The 24,530-nt window shown below is 39.2% G+C and overlaps 1 protein-coding gene across 1 annotated transcript in view; it reads right to left on the bottom strand.

Annotated features, from left to right (window-relative positions):
* cltca (clathrin, heavy chain a (Hc)) overlaps positions 1-23,492 on the bottom strand; it is a 34,451-nt gene extending 10,959 nt beyond the window's left edge. The window contains exons 1-10 of the mRNA XM_026181103.2: positions 23,166-23,492; positions 11,446-11,653; positions 7,096-7,364; positions 6,809-6,970; positions 6,614-6,727; positions 5,944-6,117; positions 3,882-4,079; positions 3,585-3,785; positions 2,798-2,950; positions 2,521-2,643 (exon numbers count right to left, since the gene is read on the bottom strand). Of these exons, the coding sequence (XP_026036888.2) occupies positions 2,521-2,643; positions 2,798-2,950; positions 3,585-3,785; positions 3,882-4,079; positions 5,944-6,117; positions 6,614-6,727; positions 6,809-6,970; positions 7,096-7,364; positions 11,446-11,653; positions 23,166-23,207 (1,644 nt within the window). The 5' untranslated portion in view covers positions 23,208-23,492. The remainder of the gene's footprint in view (positions 1-2,520; positions 2,644-2,797; positions 2,951-3,584; positions 3,786-3,881; positions 4,080-5,943; positions 6,118-6,613; positions 6,728-6,808; positions 6,971-7,095; positions 7,365-11,445; positions 11,654-23,165) is intronic.
* Between the last annotated feature and the right edge of the window lie 1,038 nt (positions 23,493-24,530).

Below are 24,530 nucleotides of genomic sequence, written 5' to 3'. Positions count from 1 at the left end.
TATTACGTTGAAGCACAGTACGTATCACTCTGCGAGGCTCAGCCGTAATGTTCTGACAATCCATCAAGCGGTGCAGCACCGTAGCTTACCAAAGTCGTAATAAAACATTTTTGACAGATTGCTGAGCGCCGTGTTCCACATAAAATCGGTTCACGGCCATCAAGCACAACCAAAATTCATACATAAGGTGCGCTGTCAACTTTTGAGAGAATGCAAGGATTTTAGGCCGTGCAGCGCCTCTGGGCTGCATGGCGTTAGCGTGGTTAGCTCGTTAGCGTGGTTAGCTAGCTAACACGTTGACGGTGTCCAGCCCCACGCACGGGTCGATGTGCAGTAACTCGTTAACAGAGATTTGCCGTGTCCATCTTGTCGCTTCCTGCAGGTGAAGCGATGGGGGAGGAGGGGGAGTTGTGTTCAGTGAAGGAGAGGCGAGGCCGAGTAACGTTGCGTAAAGACAAAAGTGGACGAAAGAGAGGCAAACTTGCGGCTCCACAAGTATAGTTATAACGTAACATAGACTATATCGATATAAAGGATATTGTCACATCTTATATCTCGTATAAAAATATATCGATATTTTTTAAAAACTCGATATATCGCCCAGCCCTAGTTGAGCATTTAGAGCCTCGCTACCAAACCAGCATTTCATCTCGGAGGAAGGTATCCCAGAGAGAAGAAAGCAAGTGTGTAAGTTCATCTCTGAATGTTTGTAAAGCATTCCCGATATATGGAGCGACTGCCTCTCTCTCCCTCTCCTTCAATCATGAAACTGATCAATGATCAGCTGATCGGCTTTTCTGTCGCGAGGCCGTCTCTCGTTTGTTTTTGGCCCACTTTGCACCAGAAAGAGGAAACCAGCGGCTGAACAACAGCAGCACATTTAAGCTTGATAAGCTGTTGTTAGACTGTATTTAATATTACTTTCTACACCAGGATCTTTTTCTACAGCTGACCTAACTGTGCAGGGGCGGATCTAGCAAAGTTTAGCCAGGGGGGCCAGCAGGGCATGAACAGGGAAAAGGGGGCACAAAGACATACTTTTCTTTCTTATTCTCATTTAAAATGTTGAGCTTTTAATAAATAATTATCTGAATCTTACACCCAAAGTTTTAATCTGATGTAAAATATATAGAAGTCCATTACTGTATATAGTAACTGTTAAGTCTAATATACCCTAGTAAGCTATAGTACTTTGTCCTTTGGGAACCATCTGTGCAGTCTGCAGCTCTGTAGAAGAAAGATGTTGAATCTATTTAATTATTGTAGAAAAATAATTTATTTCTGTGCTTTTTATTTTTAAACACGTGCATTAAATTATGGTTGATTACGTCGATTAAGTATCACGAGGCGGAGGGTGGGGGGTGGTTTCCTATTATTTTTGCTGGGAGTTTGCAACCCTATTAGTTTGGTTGCTTAATATTTCTGCTAAATACTCTTTAAAATACCAGAATAGGGAGGATGGAGCAGGTTTAAGTTTATTTGCTCATTATTGCTGAACTATGAAATATTTTGGGTGCAGTGTATTTTTTGCATACAGGTTTAACAGAATAGCTTTAGTGGGTTTTTTTAAACTTCAGTATGAACAAAATATTTTTAAAAAACAACAGTTTTATTGATTAAAAAATACAATATATCAGAGTCATATCGGTATCGGACATAAAAAAGTGGTGTCGTGCCATCTCTAATACTTATGCTCAATAAACTTATTCAGTGTTTTCCACACTGAAGTAGGCAGGCATAAGTATATGACACAATAATAAACACCAAATAGTATTTTTTTTTTAAGTTGTCATTTCTGCCTAACAGAATGATGACATCCTTTTCAATTTACTACTGAAACACCCATGCCTTTATTTTGAAAGTTCAGCTAATGCTACCCAGCTACCCTTCTTGTCCTGCACTCCTTGCTGTGTGGCCGGGTTGTTGTTGTAGTGGTCCTCAATGTCTTTCTCAGGCCATCCCAGAGAGGCTCTGGTTCTGTGGCCAAATACAGCTAACTCCACCTTCTTGAACTGCAGCTGGTGACAGCAGTCCTTGTTGCTCTGAGGCTAGCTAGAGAAACACTGACCAGAACCTGCGGCAGCCAGAGAACCGCTTAATGTGCCCCTAACACTGAGATCACGGAGGCTCCAGAGCACAACAACGACTATTGTCCTTTGTATTGGTCAGTTGTTTATTTGTTACCAAGTACTTGACAAATAAACATGAAAACAACATTAAGCGTGTTTTATTCATTCACTCACTTAAGAAAGCACATGCTTCTCTAACTTCACACATATACGGTTTGCAGCCATGCCTACTGTAAATAAAGTCTGCATTGTAGCTGTAAACTCATTCTGCACTTAAAAATTCTATTTGTTTACATTCTGGGACAATTTCAGGCTGACTTGTTAATCACAGAGAAAGTGATAATTAAGTGACCTCAAGGTCACATAACACAATTTCAAAATAAAATAACTGTTGGACTACTGTATCAAAAATAAAAACATACTGCATCACTACATATCCTTCATATCCTACCTGTGTAATGTCAGCCAGTGGCTCTTCATCTTGGACTAGCATCTGTGCGAACTGCAGGCCCTGTTCTGGATTGATCCGCATCACATTCCTGAGCAGAAAGATCCAGTCTGGTGTGTAGCCGACCTGGAACAAAGAAAGAAAATGCTACAATAACCAACAAGCTCTCTCCACTCCACTTAATGGTCAGAACCAATTTCATTAAACTAGATTAAAAAAATAAATAAAATCCAGAGTACAGATAATTAAAAGTAATGGCCAAATGCAATCTTAGACATACCTTTTTGGCGTACAGGACAATCTTAGGAAACTGACCAGTCTCTGCAAAGCACTGAATGACCTTGTTGGGAACGTTGGCCCTCAGGTACACACTGAGAGCCAAGGTAGGATCCACCGCCTTCACCAAGTCACCCAGTTCTTCAGAACACTCCAACTGGAATACACAAGAAGCATCAGACGTTTAAGAGAGACAATTATGAAAAACAACAACAACCAAAAAAAAACATTGTTTAAATGCAAATAATAAATGTATGACAATAAAAAAAATCTTAACACTGTTTCAGTAAAAGGACTAGATGTTACAATCCCTGACAATGCACTGCTTCAAATAAAGTCTTGAGGGATGGCTGAGGAAAGGCAGAAACTTTACCAGCGGGACACATTGTTGTGTGCCTTCACGGGCTGTTTCGGTCTTTTATCACAAGCTGTTCTGCCGGATTTTAGTTTCTTTTTACCTTCCTTGGTTAGGTTTAGGGATTAGAGATCTGATCTAGATTATAGTATTAACACTTTGATGGACTTCTCTAAAACTGTTGGGATTGGTTCTCCACTGATATAGAAAATATAGCAAATATTAAGTGAATGAAAATCAACTCAAATGCATAATTCACTTTTTTCTTAACCATGGAGAATTTGTAGATTCAAAGTTTCTGAAGGGGACTTCCTAAATTCCTTGCATATCACGTGATCCTGCTTGATCCAAGATAACAGGCAAGTTGTGTAAACATAACAGGCAGCTCAGGAAGAGCGACTTCCTGCGAGCTGGCGCTTAGATGGATGTACAGTACCTTGTCTTCCTTCAACCACTTTTCCAAAAGCTGCTTTCGCCCCTGCTGGAGGACAGGCCTGCAAAGCTCCAGGGACTCAAACTTATTGAGCTGACCCTGGTCTAACAGGATACCAAAGTACTGCAGCAAGGGGGAGGTTTGGCCAGGCTGAGTGGGAACACTCTGGAAACGACGGATGGTATCTGGAGTGCGCAGGATGCCCTGAGTGAAGAAATGTCAGCAGAATATGAGAAAAGCCATAAAGCAATGATAAAAGACAAAACGGGCAGTAAAAGACCATGGAAGTCACTAATGTACCTTTGGTGCATTAGCAGCAACCTTGGCGGCCTCGGAGTAGTTGCCAGCAGCAAACAGGTTGTTGAACTTGCGTGCAAACAGCTCTTCGGCTCCCGTGAGGTTGTTGCGGACAGCTAAGCGGAGAGCCAGATCTGGATTCTGCAGCACGTTGGTGATGTAGGGAATGATGTTTTCCTCTTCCACACAGACAGACAGAACCTGTGCCACAGGAAAAGACATTTTTAAAGTCAAAGTCAATCTGTGAAGTTTATGTCAGGCATGTGGAACAGATTCACAGATTTGGTCAAATACACAATGAAACGTTGATTGGAAAAACAGTCTTTTGTACTTTAACTCATCTTAGATACATTATGACCACAGAGGCATGATTCAATACACTTTTGTCAGGTAACCAAAAATAAATAAATCAGTAGTCAAGATGTTAAATTTAAGTATGTGCAATGAAATTAAACTCAGTCTAGCACTGGGATATGGGTGCTGAATGCAAATGTTATTTTAGTGGCTCAGTGTAACACAGGGCTTGTGTGTGAAGTCTGGCAACTACTCAAGCAGGATCACTTACTATAATGTTACTGGACTAAATGGAAGTAATGTGGAAATGTAAATACATGAAAATAAACAAAAAAGAAGGAAAAGGAGTTTAACAAAAGGTTTCCTAGTGTTCATCCTGTGTTCTGCTCAGTGCGCACTACATGTGTCCAGAGGAGAGTACGCTTGTAGAGGCTGATATTAAAGTCCGATAATTACTATCATGAGGGAGACCAGCCTGCACACTAAGCCCAGGGTGGCCTAACATTTTGTTCCTAAATGCTAGGAAAAAAATATCAAGTATCAAGTGATAAACCTAGTTGAGACAGATCCACCAAGAACAAATAGCAAAGCTCATTTCAGGCAGACACTACCGAGAGGATCTACACTGACAGAGAGCACCAGGATGTGCTTCCCACTCTGCATCACACGCTGATGGGACATGGGCCTTTTTCCACCCGTACTCTGTCATTTAAATTCTCCATGTTACCTCCTCCACCCCTGTCGGGTTTCTGTGCAGCAGTTCAGTGCTACACCTATAATCAATGCATGTCACTGACAGGCCAGGATACTCTCCTCGTGCACTCACTGATTTTACATTCATGAGCTCAATATCTTAGCACTGTATGATAATGTAATGTTTTCCCACCTGAAATGTTTACGAGGTAATAATGATGTTTTTCTACTCCCCGACATTTCCATAAAAATATGGTTATGTTGATTTAACCGCCCCCGGTGAACATTATGCTGCTAGTCTAGTTGAGACCAATTTTCCTTTCACCTGGCTACTTGATGGAAGTATATAGCACTGGAGTAATTTATTACTCAGTATCCAATTACTAATTTTGCTGGTAACCAACCCAGTTAACCAGAATCAGTAAGTGGCGCAGACAGCGGCCTATTCTCTCTCAGATCACTGTCTCTGTGTGCTTGTGACACACACACACACACACAAGCACACTCACACACACACACACACACACACACACACACACACACACACACACACACACACACACTGCTCTGGCAGACTGTGAGATCTGTCACAGTCTGAGATCAGCTTTCCTCTCTGCGCTCAATTATTCATGTGGTGTGTGGCCTGGCTGGATCATTATTCATCAGCTAGCTGTATCCAGTTCTCTTCTCTGGTTCTGCTTCAGAAAAGCAGTAAGACGCAACAGTCGCTGCTTTCTGTTTGTGAAACACTACACCTTGGATTATTTATAATGACTCCTGGCAAAGTGAACCTGCCTGATGACAACAGACAAACAAAGAGATGCTGCTGTCAGCTGATGTTTGTTGTTGCCCAGCGTCATATTTGCTGGATATTACTAGGACTAGAGATGAAACAAGATTTAAATAGTAAAATTGAACTATAAATTAAGATGTTATGATATATTATATACAGATTTTTAGGAAACTGAGTGGAAAATATACGGTTGCACGTTCCGTTTCGACATGAACAAGACAGCAACTCCAGGCATCACTTTAATTTCCATGAGCAGTTAGAATTAGCACATCGTGACATTCTTACCTGCCCCTTCCTGTTGACCCCAATGATGCCTGAGGTGGCCTCATGTGGAGCGGTGACAAAGATGGTCTCTCCACTGATGCGGTTCATGTAGATGCAGGTGCCAGTCTCCAAGTCATAGAGATGGATGTAGCCATATTTGGTAATCAGGAAAACCACATTGTGCTTTGAGCTTATCTGTCAAAAACCAATTTAGTGATGTTACATAAAGCTGTGCATTGCTATCTGAAACATCACCAAAACAGTACCTACTCAAAGTGTATTTCTGAGTTCAGTGAGAGGTCAGGGACGTCTACAGAAATCAGAGACTTGCTTTTGAAAGTGTGGGTTTCATGTGTGTAAGATACACGGATGACCAGCCATGATGAAAAATATGGGCCTACCAGCAAATAAGATGACATTTAGCAACCATAGTGGCTGATGTTTGTTGTACATCACTATTTGGTGGACAAGTGGTCTGGTGGTTAAGCACCTGGAGACAACTGTTATTGTGATTTGGCGCTCTATAAAGTTATTCTAACAGAGATTTCCTTGTCAGTAAAAGAAATTATGAACAATTAAAAAACAAAAACATCACCACACATCAGCCAAACTGGTCTTTTAAAACACTGATAAACTGCAGTTTTGCCAACCTAGTACTACCTTTCATGCTACTGATGTCACACAAACATACCTGCATGGCTACAGGGAAGTCATTCTGGGCTTCTGGAGGGAAGAAGACATCCACTGCTTTCTTAGGAAATGGCTGGTTACCAGTTGGTGGGGTTCCCACTTCAATGATGTGCAACTATGATGAGGACAAAACATTTGTAACAAAACCATACGAGAGAAATCACTTTTCACAATTATGTTTGTAAAAACCAGTCACCTTCCCTCCAGCCTGGCCTCTGACAGCAAAGCAGAACAGAGTTGACTCTTCTGCATTCCCTTCTATCTTAAACTGGGCGAAGCTGGCAGCATGGCCTTCAATGGGCTGAGAAACTTTTCTCTCAACAGAGTACAGCTGCATGGCTCCCACCACTCGATTTTGCTGAAAGAAAAAACAAACCCCCCCAGAATGAAAGATATAAACATGCATAAGGTAATTATGACCGCATAGATTACGAACCTTGGCTTTGTTTTTTGTTAAACCAGAACACATGCAGAACAAACTACCTGAGCTGAGATGCCGATGAGCAGGAGCCACTTCTGCTTGGCATCAGTGCGGTAGTTGATGATCTGGCAGCCTGCCAGGCTAGAGTGCCGGTCAAAGACTTTCACGGGCTGTGAGTCACCCTCCATGCTCCAATGGTAGACGGCATTGTCAGTCACAAGTGCAACTGTGTTAAGAGAGATCCACTTCCAAAAGGTAACATCGTCGGTCATGGTGTGCGCCTTCATCTTGCTCTTCATCTCAATGTTAAAGATCTGAAGAGTTTTGGCAGCTACAAGGGGGAGAAACAGGGCAGGAACCAGGCCACAGGAGAATGTTATAGCTCACAATAAGAGCGAGTCCGTGCACACAGAGAGACGCACACAAAAACCTCCCATAGGAAAAGAAGCACACCATTTCTTTTTTAAAGAGACAAGAAATTTGAAATGTTGTTTTGATGGCACAGAGGTCATCAAGCAACAATGCCACAACTGATAAGATGAAAAACATCGAACAAGCTGCATTTTGCAATTTTTGTCATATGAAGTGTAGTGAGAGAAAAAAAAAAAAAAAGGAGAATGTGAATTAGGGCTGCTCGATTATGGCAAAAATGATAATCACGATTATTTTCACTGAAATTGAGATCACGATTATTTGACGATATTTATTTAACCCTTTAAGACCTACTATAGAACCAAGTCCACCAGAGCTTATATTATTTTTTTACATGCTGTAGTGCCATTTTGGGAGCATTTCAAGTTGCTATACATCAATACAACTGTTATAGCCCATATTTTAATAATATGTATGCATTAAGTCCATAGTAATTACATAAATTGCAAAAAAGTGCAATAAACTACAAAAAAAATTGAAAATCGCGTTTGTTTTGTTTACATATATTTCTACTTGGAGAAGTTTAAGAGGTTTATCCCTCAAAACTTTAAATACAATAAAGTTGCAAAAAATAGTTTCCCACCACAGGAAATTTATTTTGAGTGTCTTCATAGTTTTATTTTTGAGATACAGCAATTTTTATATACTGCAGGAAAAACAAAAAACAATCCTATGATGCAAATTTGCAAAGAAAACAGCATGTGCATCATTTTACTGTGGGAAGTGTTACGAACAGCTGATAGGAACGGCAAAGCCTGTTTCTGGAATATTATGTTTTTGTTCCTGCAAGCGCTTTTTATGCAATTTTTGCAAAGCTATATGTGGAACGAAACCGTGACCGAGGACAAGCTGATGGCATCAGATGTAAGTACAACTCCTCCGGTTTCATATGCAAAACAAATTATTGCGCTAGCTTACACGGTTCAGGTTCTACAGGGATTTAACAATAGTTACGCAAAACGGAGCGTGCTGCTCTGACCGGCTTTAAAGGGTTAACAATGACTTTAAAAAAAATAATATAAAATAGTGTGCAACACCACTGAAGTTTTTTTTTTTTTACCTCTCTTTTCAACCAACGGCAGTCACTCTCCAAATAACTTCTGCTTAGCTTTCCGAGCTTCCCTCGGGTCCTCTTAATCAGCGGTCTCCAACCTTTTTTGCGCCACGGACCGGTTTATGCCCGACAATATTTTCACGGACCGGCCTTTAAGGTGTCGCGGATAAATGAGGGAGGGGCTAATAATCGGCTCAGTCATTTTTAATGATCGTTGAAAGCCCAGATCGTAATCGTGATTAAAATTCGATTAATTGAGCAGCCCTAATGTGAATTTATTTCCAGAATACAAAAGGTGCGATAGGCTCGACGTGAACTTAAGTGCATACAAATTCATAATTTAAACCAAATGGTGCATCAATGTAGGAAGCCAATAAAAACACTTCTGCTTACTGCCACTGACTGCATGAAGAATTATCAACATGAATACAATTATTGAGAAAGGTCATTTTCCACGTGTGACAAAATTAATGAAGGATTAGAGGTGCCGACTGTCACCGAATGGTTCGATACATGCCTACCTCTTTCTTAGTACAAGTCATTCTAGATTAGAGGACACAGACTAGTGAGTACGGTGTTGTGAATATTAAATAGTGTGCTAAAAATAATAAATATTTGGAATGTTTCAAACATATTTGAAACAATTAGAAGAAAGTTCACTCACCTGCATTTTCTGTATTATTAGTTGGGGTTAATTTGAGAAGCTAAAGCTTTACTAAGAAGCAGTGTGACTTCTTCACTTTTTACCTTGTGTCAGAAAAGCGAAGACCAATGCATCAGCCAAACCGTGAAGATTATTTTGCCATTACTAAGCCAAAGTACAATAAGCAGATTGGTAAATGGACCACTTGCAGCAGTAGCAGCCAAATTTCAAAGAGCATGCAATATTTGAAATTCAATCATGATTAGCGTCTGGCGGTGTGTGTGTACGTGTGTGTTTTGTGGTCAACCTTAGGTTACATGGAGGAGTTAACGCTCAAACTGTGTCACAAGACGAGGTCAACTAAGCATCTTCACTATGGGACTGAACAAGAAAGAGCTACACTGGCCTTACACTGCAAAAATACAAGGCAACAGTTTGCATCTGCTGCGCTCTATATACTGTTGTGCTTCCTGTTCCTGTACATATATAGCTCCTGTTTGCTGTGATAAGGTGCTTTTTTTAAGCATTTTTATGAACTGCCTTAAAAAACGGACACCAGTTCCCTCAATAAATAAATCACTGATACCGTGTGTTTTTTTCCACACATGAATAGTGGGCAATGTGGAGGGACTCATGTTGACACATTGTCCACAGGTGCACCATCACACATGCAACACAACAGGAGAAAATCTGAGTCATACATGTTATCCCTACTGGAAATTCACTTGATTTAGACAAGACTATTGGCTGGACCTGAGTGAGCAAGAGGCAGGACCCAAAACACCCACATGCTCATTGTGCAATCACCAAACAAGTACCTGTTTCATGATATGGGCGCAGGCAGCTGTCTAAGCTTAGTGAGTGAGACACTCACATTCTTACAAGCATCTCCATCAGGGATGAACCTGAACAAAACCAGGGCTGCAGCATGTGTGTGAAATGACCAAGTCGTGACATAATATCACTGAGAACACAGGGACAAAGCTTTGCCCCCCCCCCAAAAAAAACCAAAATTGCTTTGCTCACAAAATCTTTAAAAAGGTGCATAAGTAAGCTCATGGACTAAACACATGAGGATACTCAAGGTTTCTGAGCTCTTGGATAAGCTACCACAGTAAACTTATGAGTATAATTTTATCATTTCCACACCCTGACAAGCAAGCCTTACAGATTACTCTTCATTCTATGTTGTGACCCAATTCAATCCTCATCAGGCACTACACGTGACAGAGTAATGTCCCATTAGGACCATGTGAAGTAAAGTCAGTGCTGATGACAGGTGGCATTAGACTTCTCGCACAGATTACAAGATAAATTCCTGTGCTCTCTGGTCTTGTAACAAACTGTAATATTTAGTTCTTATTACAGCGAACAATTAATAAAAATTATTAAGCATAGCTTTGAGACAAATGAAGAAAGTTAATTACAACATAACACAGATGGAAGAGGACATGAATTTCAAACGGAAACCAAGAAATGCAAATTAAAATGAAATCATTTTACCCACAGTATTATCACACTTGCAACAGGTTCTAAATCACTTGTACATAAAACAAAAATGATGAAATGCCAGCAAGCCGTAAAACTGTGAAAGCTAAATCCTGTTTACAGAATATTGGCTGAATTTCAAGAATGCACTAAAACTTGGTTAAACATGTGTGTAAAGAATACTTAAACCTAGCCCATTAGTGCTGAGGCTCTAAGAGCAAACAAACTCTACAGTAGTCTCTATGCTTCAAATGGATATTCAGCTTATAAATGTTGCTTTAAACAGGATTTTACTTCCACAATGAAGTAGTTAAATTTCAACTCACCGTCTGCAAACACATAAGAAAGCAGTAAAGGAAAAAAAAATAAGAGAAGACAAAAACAAAAACAACAAAAAAGTCAAAGCAATCATGGATGCTGGACAAAAAGAATAAAAAATATCCCATTCTGAGTATTTACAGGACAAATGTTTTGAGGAAGAAAAAAAAACAAAAACATACATGTTGGCCATTAAAAACTAATCCACAATGGAAAACTAAAGTAGCTGGATGTGTATGGACATAAATAAGTGAAAATAATTCATAATATTCTTAAAATTTTAAATGGATAACATGTTGCTATATAGAAGAAAAACATGTCCTAATGAAATGCTGTAAGTCCCTTACAAGTGGTTAGTTAACGTTTGTGTTAAACCCTGATATTTAACACACAGGATTTAACACATTTCCCTCTCTCTGTGGTAATGCACTGCACTCAGAGACATGCAGCCTTTGAAATGTAAATAGACTGCCATACCTTTAAGTGCAATGACCTTGCTGGCTGGATTCATGATGGCGCTGTCAGCTGAGATGGGCCTGCGGATAGGTGTGTTGGGGTCGGCCAAGTCGATGATCACCACCTGAGTCTGCTCACCCACCTTCTCACGCACACAGATGAACTTATCAGACTCCATGGTTAGGGTGCTGAAGCCTATGTTGGCCGGATTGATCCCTAAGTTTTGGAGCTAAAAGAAACAAGGGGAAAAAAGCAGAACCATGTGAGCCTGAACAGAACTGGGCAGCAAAAGGTTCGTTAGGTAAATATGAAGATCATCTTGGGAAACAATACGTCACATTGTTCCTGTCACAATTTCAACCTAAGCCTTTGACAAATCTATAGTCAAATTAATGCCAGGAGTTGACCAAACAACAGGGTCCACTAAGAATGTTGGGACTTTAAACTCAGCTACTGTGCACTACCACAGAGAGCGGATGAGTTTGCCATACTGGAGCTAGGCAGCAGTTCTTTGGACACATGTAGTTTTGTACTGGATGTAACAGTTATTGCCTGGCCTGGGTGGAGAGCTAATGCACAGCCAAGTTCTCAAAGTATGGGCCAAAGAGGAAACTGCAACATCATTACATAACACTCAAGTGTCTCTTTAGTCTGACTAACAGGAACTATTCACAGTCTGACATCTCAGAAATTATTATGTTTCACAGGAGCTGGTTTGCCAACACAATATATACCAATATCAGTGCATGAAGAGGATTCTGTCACGTCATATAGACAACCACTGGTGCTTTATTTTGTCCAAGTTTTACCTAAATTAACACCAATTTGAATCCCTGAGGGAAACTCAAGTACATTAGAGCACGCCTTAGCTTTAGCTTCAATTACTTGTAGGTGTTCCATGAAGAGAGAGACAGGACTCGTGAAAAAAATTAACCTGCATAAAAATAAAGCCTCAGGCTGTGTGTGAAACAATTTGCCGCATGTAACACCAGCAAGTTCTGCAGATCTGCTTACTGACAAAGGCTGGAAACAGGGTATCCTGCCTGCCTTACACAAACCCTGACACAGCAGTGCTTGCTGAGGACAGTCAGAGGAGCAATGGGCAAAGCCAGCTCTGAGCGAGAGTATCAAGAAGAAGCAGTTTTCATTGCTTAACTATACGAATAATACTCAACATGAAAAATAAGAAAAAGGCAATTATCAACCACATGCAGCCAACACTGGTATAACGTAAATTTAAAGGAAATGAAACTACAAAAACCATCCCATGCACCATGTTTTGCTGTTGCAACTTCCTCCAATTTTTGGCTGTCAATGAGTAATATACCACAGTTGTACAACTGCTGAATAATCACAACTATTTAGAACATGGTTTTGTGTTTAAACCCAAGACCGTTACCGTGTATATACATTTTTATTTATGGCCAAGTATTTGCATCTTTGATCAGACATAACTGCTATATCATGCGCAGCAATCATTTACAAAAAATAAACATATATCCTATTGCAGTAATGTGAATAAAGCTGGTAATGGTTGTATAATGCTTTGCTTTCAGGAAAAATGGCCTCAGAAATGTTACAATGCTTTCTCATTTTATTCAAAATAAATCCGTGGGTGCAAATGACATAAATATCTTTTGTCTTTTCAGTAGACAGCTGTTACTATACTTATAATGACGCTTAATAAATCTTAATCTGTGTGTTAAAGGTGCACAATCTATTACTGCCTGCTTAAATTAACCAGCCATAAAATTTTACACATTCACTTGTAGTCCTGAAATGTTTTATGTTGGAGGGGGGGGAGGGGGTTAAAGCATATTGGATCACTCCCATCTTTGTTGGCAAATGTTCATTTTTAAGAGTCTTGAGATAAAAATGTGACCCCCTTCTAAAAATTTTGCCTAGTTCAATTCTAATCAGCAAACACACTCACAGTTCTGAAAACTGCTCAACGAAAGAGACCTTTTATCAATGACAGGACACACCCTCTCCACAACCCTGCCCCAACCACACAGTGTGTAACCTGGTTCCCTCTCAATGACAGTGTAGTGTGCTTGTAGTAAGACTGTACAGAACAAGTCTTACTACAAGCTATGAGGAAAGAACTGAAAACTGATCTGAACATTTTTTTTGAACAGTGGAGAGGTGACATCATACAGTAACGTCACTGCAGCTTCCATGCCTCTTATCGTTGCCATTGTCCAGTATGGAAGCCTTGTTTACTAAGACAACATTTATTCAAACACCGGACAAAGGGAAACGGCCTATGTGGAGAATCCTTCTGACCCTGAACACATCAGCTTTCACTAATATCTAGCAACAGTTTGTTTCATGAAAACACAGCAAGAGATACTACATAGCTTAAATTAATTTAAATAGATGGTCAGCATAACCAAGCACTCTCTATTCAGTTATGGCAACATCCCATGCAGCTGCTGTGTGAATGAACTACTAGTTTGCCTTCAAATGAGTGCACTTTAATTCAAACAGATGTATTTCTACATTTTAAAACACAAGAAGAAGCTATTATTACACAATATTTCTAAACAGATTTATGCGTTTCGCTTCCCTCTCATCTATTCTTGGATCAGCAGGAAGCCCTTTCATTCACACATGAAAAGCATTTCTAAAACAGGAAAGACCAGCATGGCCTTATCACAATGAATGCTACCCCTCTTGCACGGAATAAAGAAAAGCAAACGCAGACTGATTGACCACACCACAGTTTGAGAGACTGTTTTGCTATGGAAACCTTAGAGTAAAACACTACTGTGGGTTAACACTGCTGCAACATCACTGAGCAGGAATTTGGCTGAAAGCAGGTCAGCCCAAAGGAGCTACAAACAATGTGGAAAATCATTTAACCATTCAGTCTAGCACTGCTCTGCATAGCTGTTAACACATCAACCAACCAACTAGAGCCACACAATTATGTCCAAAGTGACGTTGTTCAATAGTAAAGTCATTATTATTCATTTGTTGAATTCTCTGCACTCTGATGTAAACAGAACATTGCTTTGTATAAATCTTTGTACTGAAACTTAGCAAAATTAAATAACAGACCACTGATTTCACATTTACACTGTGCTGCACTGACACACTGCACAAGCTCATTTTTACTGATATCCAAGTTGACAATTTGAACGATTCACATAAAACGTTGTTTTTCTTGGTCTTTACGCATTAACTATACCGCAGACTGTCGTGTGTTTTCAGGGTAAAAGGTTAGTTAGATTAGTTCTGTTGCTCTGCAAACAGACAGTACTCTTTGAATAGGATATGCCAATATGATGAGCATGCATTTTAAATATTGTATGATCATGTTCTTTTAATTCTGATATGCCAAAATCATAATCGAAATTAAAAATTTGTTTGTGCTGCCCTCCACAGTTGATCAATGATAGGATAACAAAGGAAGAGCCTCTGAGAGACTTGCATGAAGCAAGAGTGAAAATCAAACTAATCTGTATTTAGAAAGTGTGGACAAAGAGAATAAAGAATGCATACAACTACGAAGGGTAGGCAAAGCACCTGGTAAAACACTTTTTTAATGAAGAAGAAGACGGAAAAAATAAACACATTTAAGAAAGATAATTACAGAATCGATCACCTAGAGCACGTAAATGCTGATGTAGCAGAGACTACCATATTTTTCACACTATAAGGCACACTTAAAATCCTTTAATTTTCTCAAAAATCGGCAGAGCGCCTTATAATCTGGTGCGCCTTATCTATGAATTCTGGCTGTGTTTACTGACCTCGAACGAAATTCCGTCTCCACCGTTGCTCGACGCTGCGTGTATAGAGCAGGTAGTGCAACAATAGAAAAGTAGTTGCGGGATGGCACTGTGTAGCGTTTGTCTAGGGTGTTGATCATTTTCCTAAATCCCTCGTTTTGCACAGTGTTGATGGGAGCCATATCTTTGGTCAGGTGATAAGTGATAGCCTCCGTAATTTCTTTGTGCCTGCGGGAGTTCGACGGGTAAAGGGAAGCGCTGTATAAGGTTCCCGTTATTGATGTTTGGGTGGTTGACCGGGACGGATTTTCTCCTGTCACTTTCTCGTCATCCCTGACGTGCTCTCCGTTGTTTTTCCCTGCTAATTTTAGCATCACACGGCACAGCTTCTGTATCACGTGGTATAAGGCTCCGCCCTTGTCATTTGTTGAGCAGGAAGAGTGAGCGCTTGTTTTCATGCAGATTACATGAAAACAATGTAATGTAGCAATCTGGCTGCTATCACTACCAACATGAATGAAGACAGAAAAGTACACAATAGTGATGTTTGTAGGGTTACTGAAGTAGGGCTAGATGGTATATAATGCTGTGCTAGTGACACAGCTATGTTAGCATAACAAAGCATAACACAGTGAACCTGAACGCTAACTTTTTTCCACTTGATAAAAGTTCCCGATGTTTTTTTGACAAATGCAATCGCATGGAAAATTGCTGTAAACGGACCAAACTTCTGTAGGGGAGAACAACTGAGATAATCCAGCCACAATATGAGGTTAGTCATTAATGCAAGATAAGATAACCTTTATTAGTCCCACACGTGGGAAATTTGTTTTGTTACAGCAAAAAGTGGACAGTGCAAAGTTACATAGCAAAAATTAGAAAGACACTGGAACAACATATACTGGTGCGCCTTATCTATGAAAACCGACCCGTTTGTCGACAGTGCGCCTTATAATCCGAAAAATACGGTAGTTCAGCAAGCACTTGCAATGGCAGCAACAAAATGCCAGCAAGAGACATTGTGAATTATGATTACACTATTACCATTATTCATCTCTTTACAAACCATTAGCTCAAGCCCAGCCTTATTTTATTCAATGACAGATTATAATGTTCTAGTTATTTTTTCCACGATCAATCATTTTTTCCTTTACTGACCAAAACTGCTATGCTATATAAGCTAAGGAAGATACCTGGCCATGTGCCCTGTAGTGGTGCAACGGATCACGGTTGATCCGTAATCCGAACCGATCCCACTCCACGGTTCGGCACGCATGTGATCCGAAGATTCAAAAAAGAAGAAAAAAAAAAAATATGTGTATGGTGGCGTGGTGGGTCTGTCAAGCAATAGTTATGGTCAGCGCTAGCGAAGTGGAGTGGAGTGAGTGGAGGAGCAGAGGAGTTTGCAGTATTTAACCAGCCCTTTGCTGCCCAATCCGACCGGGCTAAAGCTATTACAAAAGCTATTGGGGTGTTTAGCTGCAGACGGGAGGCCGTATTCCTTTGTGCAAAACAAGGGGTTTAAACTATGATGAACGTGCTCGAGCCACGCTATGATATCTCGTTGCGTGTCCACTTTAGTGGCAAGATCATTCCAAGCATGTATGATCAGAAAAAGATTTAAGTTATGGCTGAAATGTCCCAGGCATATTCTGTTGCCCTAACTACTACAAATGGGTGGACCTCCGGGACAACGGAAAGCTACGTGACCGTGACAGCTCATATCACAGCAGAGTGCGATATAATGAGCAGTATGTATTATTGTAGGGTCTACCTTACAATATAAAGCACCTTGAGGCGACTGTTGTTGTGATTTGGTGCTTTATAAATAAAATTGAATTGAATTGAGTGGTAGATACAAAGCCCTATATTGTACCATAATTTGTTTTTTAATAATTGCATGGAATGAGTCTAGAGTTGAATGTTTTTAACAGGCAAAAAAATACTTCAATAAGTAAATAAGTAAATGTTCAATTTTTGTCTTTTTTCGCTGATCCGAAAATTGAGCAGATGCAGATTGCATTTTTATCTACTGGGGAAAAAAAGCACATTAGCCAAGGTTTACAGACACTCATGACCTCGATTTATGTCATAAATAGACTGACTCCAATACCTTCAATGTGAGGTTGCAACAGGAACTGAGATCACAGTACAGGAAATTATCAGTTTTAATCACAGTGACAACAACTGAACTTCAGAGAAGGACAGATAACTCAAGTCTAAGCAAATCATATCCTGGGAATGAGAACTAACTAGATAAAAATATAATTAACACCCCATATGATGGTACTTATTCACTTAGTCCCTTGGAGAGGGAGAGGCCATTCTGGCCAAAAGTTGGAAACACTATATAATCTTAATAATGTTTCAGTTTCTTTCATCCATTTTTGGATATGCTGTCACTACTCTGCGTAACAAAAATATTTAACAGGCTTAAAAATATTTTGAAAATCTTTACATTTTTCTTTACCACAAGAAGCCCCAAACCCTGTTTGCAACCAATGCAATAATATATCGAGCATGTACTGTTCCAAAATAGGTCAAATTTTAAGCAACTCCTCTATAAACAAATATATAACCCTAGTAAGAATGGAGTTTAACCGACTCCAAGAAAGTCAAGTCAAACACATTTAGTAAAGGCCCAACAACTGAGCACATGGCTGCTGCATAATCTTACAATGACAATAAATCCACAGAAAGATTTGAACTATTCTCCAACAACCTGTCAGCCCTGTCAGTAGAGTTAACCTGTATGCTCTTCCCTTAAAGGAAAGCAGCATCTTGTTCAGCAGAAAATAAACTTTGCACATGTAAAGTTCAAGGCAGGGTAGGGAAGGATGTGCTATGTAATGTGCTGAGGCTAGCAGGACTTGTTTGCAATACTCCACAACAGGAAGCCAGGGAGTCATTGTCTACCAGGACTGAAACAACAGGCCTGCCGAATCCTGCCTTCTCTGCTATCATGGGCCACTGGAGGGGGACATGGGATCATGGGTGAGGCATAAAAAGTGCTGCCTTTACAATTATAGTATTAGAAAGGAAAAAAGATGGAAGGGGTTCTGAACATCATCTGTCTCCAGTTCAGGTCATTTCTTGCTGAGGTGGTTGTGAGACTACAGTTTCCTTCTTTCCCTAAATGAGAGCTTTATCTTACATTTAGAGGCTGCTGCAGAATGTCAAGTGTTCAGCAAATCTGTATCCTTGCCAGCCTGTCACGAGGTATCAGGTGGTCATTTACTAGCACAGGTCAAAGTGTGACATGCAAACCTTTGTAAAAAGCATGAAACAACCTGCCCCTCCTCAACAGGCAAACAGAAGGGATGTACAAGTATTTGCTTTGAACTAAATCAATTTGCTATTAAATACTATTGTGAGTGCATTTAACTTTAGATACAAAGCGTCAGGTTTTCAGGGAACTAAACCCTTTCGCAGACTACAAACACCTAATTTAAAGCTAACCACAACACTTATTTGAAAGATCACCACTAATAATCACATCCTCTTCTTTCTTGCACCCTGCGTAAATTTGTATATTTAACTCAAGGTCTTCCTATGTAGGGCAAAATTTATCTAAATGACAATTTTTTGTGAATATCAAACTCTTTCAAAGGAAAAGAAGCTAGTACAACTGTAAAAGACAGCCTAGTCCAGTAATATAATGACACTGAGCTATAATTAGTATTCTAATTAGACTAGTACAAGTAAGAGAAACTTTTTGAAATTTTCACTATATTGTGGGCCTGCTGTCATGCATTTGTTACTAAAAGCCCAATTACGGAAATGTATACATTTTCTGTCATAGTGTATTTTAATGCAGTGTTTTCAGTATATACCAAAAGACAATAGAAAAAGCTCGAGTACAATTCAAAATCTTAACCAAGGGAGATAAATGAAGACATCTTTTGCAAATGTAACAAATTACTGTGTACATCAAGACAAAAAAAATCTGTGTACACCAAAAGTAGATAAGAGTAACATGCAATTATGGACTTGTGCATGTGAAATATTGTATTTACTCAACACACAATCTATGGTTTTCCCTACATATCATCAGATTATCTTTGGGCACTGGATAGGAAGCCTGCCTTGTCAAACCCTGCTTACTAAATGCAAAATGGAAGTCTTCATCAACAGAGAATGATACCATGTTGCCATTATGCAAACTGGAGCCATTTTTGAAGATTACAGATTACACTCCCATGCTTACTTTGAGACTGGTTTCTGTCAGAACAATAACACCACTAAAACCTAAATGACAATTATCTCTTTTTCTGAATGGCAAACTGAAGGTTATACCACGTGAGGGAAAGATGTGACACTGTCACTTATGCTATCATGTCTGTTTGACTGGAGTCAACACTACACTATATAAATGGATGATATATAAAAATGCAAGATGTGCAAGTAGACCGGATGACACACAGATGGATAGTGTGAGGGAGACCAAGGGAGGGAGGAAACTGCAAAGACTGAGACTACCAAGTTTAACATGTATTGCTAGCTCAGTGCCTCAGCTCTCCAATTCAGATCCAGTAAAATCGACATGATTAATGCAACAATCCTATTTCGACATGTTTTACATCTATAAAAGTTCAGATTCAAAAGTATAGAACCAAATTAATGTGGTTTCAAGTATAATTTTTAGTTACTGATTAATCTAAAGCTTTTATTCAAGCTTTGTGCCGACTAATTGATTAACCAGCATACCTTTAAATATCCATTTAAGCACAACATCAGCAAACATCCAGTTTGTTCGTGACATTTATGTCAGTTTGGTCAGAATATGAATAATGAGCAAAATAATTAAGCTATCACCCAACACTGGTGACACCCAGCAGCCTTGAAGGGTGATCCAAAATCACTTTTAGGCTTTAAAAAAAAAAAAAAAAAAAAAAAAACCAAAAAAAAAAAAAACCTTGAACATGGCATTGAAAACAATATCCCTGCATACATCATGATGCAAAACTGTGTGAGTGATTGAAATTGGGTTTGACTTTGACTTAACACTAAAGCAAATCTTAAAGTCTGTCTGTATTTGAACTCGCTTGGTTGAGAATTCACGGGTGAAAAACAAAAGCATAAACCATGACCTGACATCAGGACGGTCTCACCGTGGACATTTGAGTCTAAAGTATAAATAAAGCAGTAGAGCTAGATGTGAAGGAGCTATAATGGTCCATAACTGAGATATGCATATTTGCACAAAGAATGTTTTATGATACATCCAATTTTTCAGCCTAAGACATTAAACAAACAAAAAAGAGATACCTGAGGTAATTTCAAGTCTGTCTAACAGGCTCCGAATCCATTGTTAATCACAGCTAAGCACACAGTGGTGTAGACTCAAACAGTGCCTATACGGTGATTTACTACTAACTAGTACCCAAAAGAAATGCAACAATATAAGCTGAACACTGGTAGGCAGCTTTGTGGACTTAGATTAGCCTATTGGAAAATGAGATGTGATGATGATTCATATGTTATGCAACGATAGAGAAGCTGAATTTTTTTTAACATTCTTGTATTCATGGCACAATTTATATTTTATTTATCCATAAAATAAAAGTATAAATGGTTTTGGCACTGGCTAGTGATCACAATAGTACTAATTATAAAATATCACCATTGGGCCACAATCTTATATTGGATGGATTCCTGCCAACTAGCTTAAGAAATAAAACACGGCTAGCAGCACTATGTAAATATTTCTGCTCCACATGAACAAAGCAAAAAGAACATCAACCATAAGGTGAAACGACAGATTTGCATCCAGGCACTGACAGTTACTCATTTGATCAAATGAGTTCAGCTTCATCTGGTTTTTCAGTAATTGGACTAAGAAAGATATAAGATGTTTCTCACAGATAATCCAAGCTTAAACACACTCATAATAGTGGTAACCATTAGCTGGTATAATTAGAAAAAAAAGATTACTTCATGAGTATAATTAAACGGACAGCTAAAGAGTTTGACCAAGTCAAAAGTGAAAGAAATTCTTGCAGTGATTCTACCATGCATTTGTTCAGAAACTCCATATGCATCATGAATGAAACCGCATATGCAGGTCATGCATTAGTGATATGTGCTGAAGATCTCTTTGTGTTTGTCACATAACATAACCTGGTGAGTCTGAGAATTACAGTACAGTACATTAATTAAAAGCTATAGCGTCAGTTTTTAAAGATGGACCAAAGAACAAGCACAAAAAATACATTCACCTTGCAGCTGACTGTGAAATTTGTGATTTCAATGAATTAAATGGTCATCACATTTGAAAGCGAAAGATGCACTGTTAGGGGATGACAGCGCTTTTTCCCCTCACTAAAGATAAAATACTAGTTAAGTCACAATGCAATTTGCCAATTTTGTATTGCTCTGTTTGCTTCTACAACCAAAAGGACTTAATAAGCATGTCAAAAATCATTCAATAATAATTTCATTGTAACTCTAGGCACAAAAGGTCTTTGCATAGCTTTGTGAAGCTCAGCCTCCATACAACCCCATGTGATAGGCCTACATATTAACTCATCAATGTCTGTGACATGAATTAACTTCTTTATGAATTAAGAATGTAGTAACAGGGAATGCTGCGCTGTACTGAAAATGTTAATCATCTTTGGTTTAACAGATTTATCAGACACAAATTACAGTCTGGCCAACCCATAGCATTTACCTGCTATGAACAAGAACAGCGGTACCATACTACTACACTGCTAATCTCTTAAGACATGCAATTAGGATCAGAGTCTGAACAGCAAGAAAAAGTAACATCAGGAACCTGGTGTTCAAATATCCACTCAGCTAACCTGTGACTGAGCCAATGAACATAATGCCTGACCCCCTTTTTACAACTCAGTTCTACTGATCAAAGCTTAAAATGTCTTTCTTGACACCAAATTATTAGTCTCATGTGACACCCAAAGCCTTTAGTCATTGGATAACAGAGATAATTGTTTAATAAAGACCAAATACAGACTTGGGTGGATCAGAGTTCCCATTTGAAGCTTGATTTAGACACGAAAAGTCTATGTTTTATTCATTACATCTTGAAAGTCAGGAACACTTTAGACTGACCCATAGGCTTCCTGTTTCCTCCACCTGACCTGAAAGCAGTTTTATTGGCATTATAGTAAAGGTGTGGCCATTTAAAGCATGAAGTACGTACAATCCAGGTAATACGTGGGGGTGCACAAAAAGGAAGAACTTACAAATAGCATAAAAATCTTTAATAGCAGCTCCGTTGCGATAAAGGTGTGCCTCGGAGATAAAAAGAAAGAGTACTGAATAGAAAAGGAGGCTCCGTGAATTCTTGAGTCACAGTTAACTTTGGCAAAGTCATTCAGCACGGGCGCTGGATTGCTATCTAACATACCACATGATCATTTGTACAACCAGCCAACGTGATATCCCCTTAAGGTCAAATAATCACTTTCAAATTAACACGACGGTACATATAATCAGGGCGCAGACAAATAAGGCGGGTGTAGAAGTTTTAATATTTTTTTTGCGCCGTATGGTGATTTGAAGAAATCGATTGAGCGGTGTCGCAACAGGCGACAATAAGGATAACTATTTCATTTCTGAATCAGACGATTACAAGGCACTGATAGTGACGATTAATACCAACGACAGCAATAGCCACTCCGAGAAAATGAACACTTTTGCTGTGAATGGGGCAAATACTTATGAGAAATGGTAAACACATATTTCCGTTCATCACTACGACCTATTAGCATTATTTATAAGCTGTATTTCTGTACTTCAGACTTAAAGAAGCGAACGAGGGTGGGTAAGCAAAGTGTTAGCAAGAATGCTTGATGCTACTAGCCAAGACAAACGTCATCCACCCTGTCAAGCTAGTTAGCGTAGCACCAAACGCTAACTTAGCTTGCTAGCAATCTCAAACTTGTGTTGAGAGTCTCTGAAGCGACAGCCAGTCTGGCAGTTATTGCGACCGAAAGATGAACTTGATCAAACAATTTAACCATTCATTGATTCACATACCTGCAGGTGCTCCTGAAAGCGAATAGGCAGGATCTGAGCCATGGCGGTTCCTCTCTCACTCTCCTCCGGTCTCGTCTAATGCTAACAAACTACGGCTGCTTCTCTCAGATCCTAGCCGGACAGCCAGGAAGTCTCTAGTCTAAAGTCCAATTGTAAGCGAATTCTACGCCTTATTTAAAACGCGCTGTCGGTGTGACTGTACTTTATTTGTTTTTTATTCCTTCCCTTAACTGTTTACTTGCGGTCTTCCCCGGCTAACGACTGTCACTACACCGACTCCCTGGACCTGCAATGGCGGTGGAGGTTGGTCAGCAGAGAAAACATCCCGGAAATGGAAGTGCACTCAATAAGGCGGATGGATACGTATTTCGACTTTTAAAACGTGAACTGTGCTTAGTATGTTGCCGTTTGTTTGAAACATTTATAACATTTTAATTGTTCTTTAAAATATCAAAATAAGACAATGAACTTCAGCATAAAAATATATGAGAACAAACGTAAAAGTGGGACTACTTCTTTCTGTTCGCCCTTTGATTTTTGCCACATCATTCGTCTTTCTAAATTAACGTCATTCCTACGCGGTGTATAGTAGCTGTACACTTGTTCCTCTCAGCCAATCCGATCACTCGGTACTCAAACGAGTAATTCAACTTTATTCTAATTACGGGACAGCGCTAAATTACTTTAAATTACGATTTAAATGCGCAGAGGAGATTCTTTCCTTATCATAATATATATTTTCTTGATCCTTAACAAGAACTTACTGGTCAGTACGCAGTGTACACAGCATGGTTCACATTAAAGGACTAAGTTTTCACTACAGTGCCTATTGATACAGGCCATTGTGTTTGTGTTGTTTAATTTCAGCCTTGGGGTTTGGGGGGACTTGTTCTGGTGAATTTTTGAAATCGCCCCTGCATTAATTTATCAAGAAAATGTCTTTAATTGTAAAAGTATACTTAACACGTCAACACATTCCTCAGTAGTTTTACAGCTTTTTATTTATTTATTTATTTATTAACTTTGTGTGTCCTACATATTTGTAAGGATGTGTCCCCTTGTGTTCTCCCTGAAATCTATACCTATGAATTCACATGACGACTAGAATCTATTTTCTAAGTCAAAGGAATTATAATGTGTGAAATATTATGGTTAGAAAGTCTAATAGCAGAAATTTTCTGTTTTGTTCAAATGCATGCAATACGTGTTGGGTGGAGTGTGCAGGCATTTTAGTGAGTATTCATTTCCCTTTTTTACATCCACAATTTCTGTTGGCAGAGGATGTAACCTTATTGCTCAACATAAAACTGAATTATGGGAAAGCCATCTCTTAAGTGAGCTGACATTTCAGCAGAAATGTTATTC

This window comes from Astatotilapia calliptera, chromosome 10, assembly GCF_964374335.1.
Source record: "Astatotilapia calliptera chromosome 10, fAstCal68.1, whole genome shotgun sequence".
NCBI classification, from domain to species: Eukaryota; Metazoa; Chordata; class Actinopteri; order Cichliformes; family Cichlidae; genus Astatotilapia; species Astatotilapia calliptera.
Note: the sequence above shows the minus strand (reverse complement) of the source record. Positions and strands in the feature narration are given on the sequence as shown.